This window comes from Salvia hispanica, chromosome 6, assembly GCF_029641045.1.
Source record: "Salvia hispanica isolate PSC_SH4W2 chromosome 6, Shi_PSC_v1, whole genome shotgun sequence".
Taxonomy (NCBI): domain Eukaryota; kingdom Viridiplantae; phylum Streptophyta; class Magnoliopsida; order Lamiales; family Lamiaceae; genus Salvia; species Salvia hispanica.
Window position 1 is genome coordinate 22836127 of NC_142697.1, and position 7329 is coordinate 22843455.

The following is a 7329-nucleotide window of genomic DNA, read 5'->3' on the forward strand; positions in this document are numbered from 1 at the left end:
TTCATCTTTAAGAGGTATATGTTCTTTAATTCCCATTTCGAAGTCTCATTTTGTATTAATAAAGCTTAAATTTACGGTGGATATGTGATCTTTCAAAAGTGAAAAACGAAACCCAAGAAACCACTACTCTTCCTTTCCAAACCATGGTAATACTAATTCCTCAATTTTGGGAACATTAATTCAGCAACAGTATGATATTGCTTTCTAAGAGTTTGTGACAAATGACAATCTCTCTTTTTTCCACTTCTTCCATCACTTGGATCTCAGTGATTCTTGAACAAAGACCTGTGTGTTTAGATGTACAGTTAACTTTTCATAATTAAAGATTCATGCATTCTTAATTAGAATATGTTATTACTAAAAATTGTGCAATTCAGTAAAGCTCTTAGACAATTTCCCACTATATTTTAACTTTTAGATTCTTAATAACTGAATTTTTTTCTAAAGTGAAATGTATTACTTATGTTTAATAAATTGAGCCTTATTGTAACATAGGCCTGAAGCTGAAAAGAATCCAATGGTCAAACGTATTTTTAACAATACATGGGCCCAAAATGTTGACCCTTCAAAAGATTTGGGCCTTTTTTACCCACGTCATTTTTATCCTTTCCTTTTATTTACACGCTCAACAACATAATAATGATGTCTTTCTTCTAAATACATCACATATATTATTCACAATATAGTATTTTATTTATAACTACTACACGTAGTCGTTTTCAATTGTAGTACAAATTTAAATGAAGCACCATGTCCATGTCCTAGTATTTTTGGTGTAGGGGACCATAATAGAAGTAAATAATTATTTATGCATGCATCTTAGTTTGTGGGGAGTAGGCAAACATACTGTGTACACACTTTATACTCAACAAATGCTGCCTTAAATTGTTTGTTTGTGCCATATTTGTAGACAAATATCCCTGAGATTTCAGCTTTTCTTATCATAACATTCTATTGCAAGAAGGTAAACATAGTTTGCCACAATATTCACATGCATGTCAGCCACACAAATGAAAGAGCACCAGAAACATCTAGTTTTGTTTTACTCAAGTTCAACATACAAAAATACAAATTTACTGTTTGAACTTTTAGGGTGGTCTATTGATGAAGTGAATACTCTCAAGGCCAAATATTTGAAGCTCGAATCTTATAGATCGAGCTTGTCACACTTGATTTTTTTAATACTCAAGTGTCGCATGTGTGATTTGTGGATTTAGGATAAAAGTACACGAAAGTATACCTATCTCATCGTATTTTAATGATAGTTAGTACAGTACAGACTGTACAGTAACATTTTACTTTTTCATATTGCAAAACATCATATTATCACTTAAGGCATTGATAATAAAAATTGAATCAACATTAAAATTAAAATATACAAACAATTGTGTTTAAATATTTGCATGCTAATTCAACTCGATCGAATGTGTTCACACGCATGCATGATCTTGTTGATCACCTTAGGAGTTAGGAATTACAATAAATTTTACTACTATTATTTAGATTAGAACAACACACAGTCATGTGGTCTAATAATTATAAGATGGCCCTCTATATTATAAAGAAAAAAAACGCATATATTTATAATATTGTCCCCTCTACTTAAAAGCAAACCTAAGACTTTTGCAGCTTTCAAATAAACCGCTTTTCATAGAAATTCTGTCTGAGTTGATCCGTTTCTCTAATTATTTAATGATAAATCATTTGCATGTTTTCTATGTATTTGCATAGGTTTTTTTAAGTCAATTGGGATATCTGTAAAGTATAACAAGAATTTTGAAATGAATATACTGTTATCATAGATACTATTACATTTGTCAATCCTATTTCTTAAAATTAAAGTATACTATTTGTACATGAATGTGTAAGCTGGCATACATCAACAATTAAAAAAGTTGTAGTTAAATACGTACAAAAATAAATTATTAATGTCTCAAAAGAATTACCGAACGAGTGAAGAGAAAATAAAATTGTAGAAATCCCTTCAGTGGAGCATGATATATATAGGTTGTTCTAAATATATTATAATGATAAGCATATAGGTCCAAGTTGATTTTAGTGTACGTCAAGTTAAATAATGAATCTATCGATATGATAATTCATGAAAATTATCATTCAATATTTATTGAGTCTGATAATAATGGGTGTTCACATTCAAATTTTAGTGTAAATCACTACGATAATACACAAGACACTATAATGTTGTCTCTGGTTTGTTACCAAATTTAATACTCCCTCCGTCTCACTTTAGAAGTCCCGGTTTACTACTTTTGGGTGTCCCACTTTAGGAGTCCCGGTTGGAATATTCCATAATTGATAATAGACCCCACATTCCACTCACCTTTTTCCACTCACATTTTATTATAAAACTAATATATAAAAGTAGGACCCACATTCCACTATCTTTTTCACCAACTTTCCTTTATATTTCTTAAAACCCGTGCCGAACTCAACCGGGACTCTTAAAGTGGGGCGGAGGGAGTAATTCTATATAATTAATTAGCAATTCTATTATCGAGGAGAGAATTCACTTCATTTCAACTTAAAATAATTTTTTAATTTGATTTATGTAATCGAATACGCCTTTACTAAACAAAATTGAAGATTTCTTTTGTAAATTAGAGTAACTTATATACTCTTCTCACTCTAATTGGTACTAACTTTTTTCCTTTTGATATGACTATCTCTATTCCCTTCCCATTTAATTTACAAAATATTGCATAAAATTTCATGATAAATGTAGTCTATTTTTATTCTTTATTCATTTAACTTACAAGATACTGTAACATTATATAAAAAATTTATGGTGAACAAATGGGATAGATAGAGTATTAAATATTAAAACCTACACATAAGGATGAGCAAATTATCTGAAATTTAAAAATCTGATCCGAACCAAATCGAAATTTGAAATTCGATTATGATTTTTTTTGGATTTTTTGTTCAAATTGGATTGATTTTTTAAAAAATTATGTTCGAATTGGATATTTTAAAATTTGAAATCTTATATATATAATTAAAATATATTGCAATAAAAAACCTACAGTAACAAATATGATATTTGGGAGTATTAGATTTTCAGATTCTGGTATAGGATTTTTCGCATTGGGTCTTCAAATTTTAATACTCCTATATTTTTATACAATTTTGCATTTTTCAGATCGGATGGATTTTGTAGTTTGGATTTCATATTTTCGAAATTTCAGATAATTCAAATAGCTATGATCATATTTGCTTTTCATAAAATTTCAGATTTGTGGACCGGACAAAAATCCAATCCCAAGTCCAACGGCTCATCCCTACTAAACTAAACTAAACTAAACCTTTGAAATTGAATGAATATGGTTGTTGGATAGGCCCCCCAAATAATGAGAAATCCAAAAATATGCGCATGCACATGCAATTGCATTATCACACAGTGCAAATAACCATGCGCATGTCTACATTATAAAATTTGTGTTGCTCTAAGCAAAATCCCACTTTCAAATCAACTGCCATTTCCATCAAATCCTATTTAATTTTATTTATGCCGTCGTCAATACATAAAATGACATGCAACCAAACCCTCCATTATTTTTATTTCTGAAACTCATTATATACATTTTAAATTTCTTGAAACTACTTTTTAGATAGATATATGACTCAAAAAAAAACAAAAGAGAAGAAGAAGGCATTTGATGCGAATATACAGTGGCTGCTGACAGAAAGAACATCTTGTCTTGGGAAGTGAGAAAGAGAAACATAAAACAAATTTAAAACTATAGTCCAAAACCCAAAGTGTAAATTTTACCATAACAGAAACCACCACTCATTAACTCAATTGGATTTCACTATTTGCCCCATATTTTATTTCAACAATAAAAGTTAAAGTTCAGTCTTTGTATTGGTGACTGGAAACCAAAACATACCCCCCACATTCTTTTGAGTCTTTCTTTCTTTCCCCCCTTCACATTCTCAATCACTTGCAAATCCCATCATATTTAATTTATATAAACCCCCCCACCTCCACATGGACTAAACTCTCAAAATCCCATTTATTTCTCCTTCAAATCATACATTCTGTCAGAGAATAACAAGCACTGGAGCATTGAAGCTTATTACCTTCATTTTCTTGAAACCATTTCTTACTTGAAACAAAATCAGGGAATGCCAAGAAAGTGAAGTGTTTTGCTATCTTGATGGATTGGCAATTTGCAAATCTTACCAAGAAATGTTTGGATCACAGAAACAGACAGCAACACCAATGCAAAAATTCGTTACTACAAAGAATCTACAGAAGAGGCTCTTGCACCTTCATCATCTTCCTATTCTTCATCTCCGCCGTCTGCCCTGTCCGATCAGTAAACTTCAACGACACCAATCAAGACTTCCGACCAAAGAAGATGAAGCTCGTCAGAGCCCATCTCGCCAAAATCAACAAGCCCTCCGTTAAGACAATTCAGGCATGTTCATGCGACATGCCTTACTCCTCTGTGTTTTTTTGTCCTGTCTCTCTCTGTTTTGTCCTGTTTTATGACCCCTCACTTAACACTGTTTTTGTTGTTTTCTGTCCTTCCACAGAGCCCGGATGGTGACATAATCGACTGCGTGCCGTCGCACAAGCAGCCAGCCTTCGATCACCCCAAGCTAAAAGGACAAAAGCCATTGGTAAATAATCTAAGTTTCAAAGGTGTGAAAGGAGCAATGAAAGCTGATGTTTGTTGATGAATGAACAGGATCCACCGCAGAGGCCGAGGGGCCGGAAAACAAGAGGAGTGTATGAAGAAAATTTCCAGATGTGGAGCATGTCTAATGAGTTCTGCCCACAAGGAACAATTCCCATTAGAAGAACTAGAGCCAAAGATGTAGCCAGAGCCGCCGATGTTCAATCATTCGGGAAGAAGATTCGCCCCGTTGTCCGAGATACATCCAGCAATGGCCATGAGGTAGTTATACATATTTTGAAGTAGAAATTTTATGTTTGTTTTAGTTACAATATTTTTGATTTGGTGTTGAATTGTGATTTGCAGCATGCGGTTGGATATGTAAGTGGAGATGAGTATTATGGGGCAAAAGCAAGTATAAATGTTTGGGCTCCAGTGGTTTCAAATCAGTATGAATTCAGCTTATCACAAATGTGGGTTATAGCAGGCTCCTTTGGGGATGATCTCAACACCATTGAAGCTGGCTGGCAGGTACACATTCTAACTCATACTACTATTTAATTATCTTTCAACAATTAATGGATACTAATACTTATTCAATCTTTTTTTTTTGTTTTGATTTGTCTTAACCAACAGGTTAGCCCAGAGCTTTATGGAGACAACTATCCTAGGTTCTTCACATACTGGACTGTAAGTTTGATTTGTTTTGTGCTTACTAAGAAAATTCTCAATCTCTAACTATTCCACTTGATTAATTAATTGCAGAGCGACGCGTATCAAGCAACGGGATGTTACAATTTGCTATGCTCGGGATTTGTTCAGACCAACAATAAAATAGCGATTGGTGCAGCAATTTCACCAACTTCATCTTATAATGGTGGCCAATTTGACATTAGCCTCTTAGTATGGAAGGTAATTCACTATAATTTATGCAGCTTCGGCATTTCTTGATTTCTCATAAATAGCACAAATTAAAATATTAGAAACTTCAAATTTTAGTAGAATTGGCTGGGGCTTCAGGAGGCTTAATGCATAAGAAATAGGAAGACGAACTAGGGGTTGAAATTTGAATCTCCCAATACCCAAGTTATTTTTTTTCCATTAATAAACAAAAAATAAAGGGTTAGATTCTTTTCTCTCTTTTGTTTGTTCATTTTTTTTTTGTGTGGCATTTTTTCTCACTCCTTTTCTTTATGGGGTTGGAAAATGGTGCAAGTAAGGGGAAAAAAGGTTGAATGAGCTTAACTGTCATGATGCATGTTATCCACCTAGCTAACATACGCATGTTGTAAGATACACCATACACTCAATATTGCTCTTACCGTATAGTTACTCCATCGACACCATTATATTGCTTTCTTCCTTTTTATGCTTTCTATGATTCTCCCCACTCTTCTTTTTCAACTAAATATATCTTCCCATATTGCCCCTCTACTTTCTTAGTTTTTTCAATGTACTGCCCCTATTATGTACGCTCTCATTCATTAAGGCGTATCTAATACGTGAAGAGAAATGACGGTACTAATATGTTAAATTACAGGATCCGAAACACGGAAATTGGTGGTTGGAATTCGGGAACGGCGTTTTAGTGGGTTATTGGCCGTCGTTCTTGTTCACACATCTAAGGGATCATGCGACCATGGTTCAGTTCGGAGGAGAGATTGTGAATAGTGAAAGTTCGAGCTCACATACATCGACACAAATGGGAAGTGGTCATTTCGCTGGGGAAGGATTCGGAAAAGCCTCTTATTTTCGAAATCTTCAAGTTGTTGATTGGGATAATAATTTGATACCATTATCCAATCTTCGAGTTTTGGCGGATCATCCCAACTGTTATGATATACAAGGGGGGATCAATAAGGTTTGGGGAAATTATTTTTACTATGGAGGGCCAGGAAAAAATGCCAAGTGCCCTTGAAATAGTTTTCTTTTTTATTTTTAAATTATATCCTATTTGGGGTGAATTTAGGTTATCTCCTCTCAAGATGGTACTACAGCTTGGGTTATTCTTTCGATTTTTCCTTCCATCTAACAGGTGTACTTAGGGGCTTGTAAATGGTAAATTGAATTATTAAATACATACTGTGATTTTGTTATCTCTCTGAATACATTTTTTTGTTTATACAAAGGCCAAAATTTGGTGTTCATGTAGCAATAGAATAACACCTACAATGGAAATATTCAATTGGATGGCTTGATTATAACTACTACTATAAGATAGTGAAATTCAAAGCACCATCAAAGTATTTGACAATCAAGTAGAAAAAAGGATATCTAAATAAATTGTTATGTGTGTGTATATGCTCTCTTTAAAAACAAAGAGGCAAAAAGGATTTTTGGAAAATTCCTATAAGCTTAAGAGAAACTCATAAATTTCCTAAACTAAAGAAAGATCTTTATAGGGTAGCCTCATAGACGATAGTAAGCTATACAAAATGTAATAAAATTCCACACTCATGTGTGTATATGGACTCAATCCTCATTTGGACATTTCCATCCACAAACTCTACTGAAGAAAGAAAAAGAAATTCTAGTTAGGACACTGAAAAATGAAAAAAGTCAGGATGATAAAATCATTTTACTTGGTTTACAAGCGAATGCATAATTAGATAGTCAATCTGAACAGTCGGACAATAATATTAATCCTAAAGTAAATCTCATGCACTCTATCTTTGTGCAAAACTTA

The 7329-nt window shown here is 33.1% G+C and overlaps 1 protein-coding gene across 1 annotated transcript; it reads left to right on the plus strand.

The window, feature by feature from the left end:
- Positions 1-3945: 3945 nt before the first annotated feature.
- On the plus strand, positions 3946-6739 carry LOC125204605 (protein neprosin-like). Its single transcript, XM_048103312.2, has 7 exons — positions 3946-4442; positions 4561-4647; positions 4716-4925; positions 5010-5174; positions 5280-5333; positions 5409-5555; positions 6184-6739. The coding sequence occupies exons 1-7, from the start codon at positions 4179-4181 to the stop codon at positions 6559-6561; spliced, it is 1305 nt and encodes a 434-aa protein (XP_047959269.1). The 5' UTR covers positions 3946-4178; the 3' UTR covers positions 6562-6739.
- Positions 6740-7329: the final 590 nt, after the last annotated feature.

Excerpts from the sequence above, each read along its gene's own strand:
- LOC125204605 (XM_048103312.2), top strand. The coding sequence starts at position 4,179 with ATGGATTGGCAATTTGCAAATCTTACCAAGAAATGTTTGGATCACAGA. Across the intron at positions 4,443-4,560 it reads CCTCCGTTAAGACAATTCAG|AGCCCGGATGGTGACATAAT; the intron begins GCATGTTCATGC and ends GTCCTTCCACAG. Across the intron at positions 5,556-6,183 it reads TTAGCCTCTTAGTATGGAAG|GATCCGAAACACGGAAATTG; the intron begins GTAATTCACTAT and ends GTTAAATTACAG.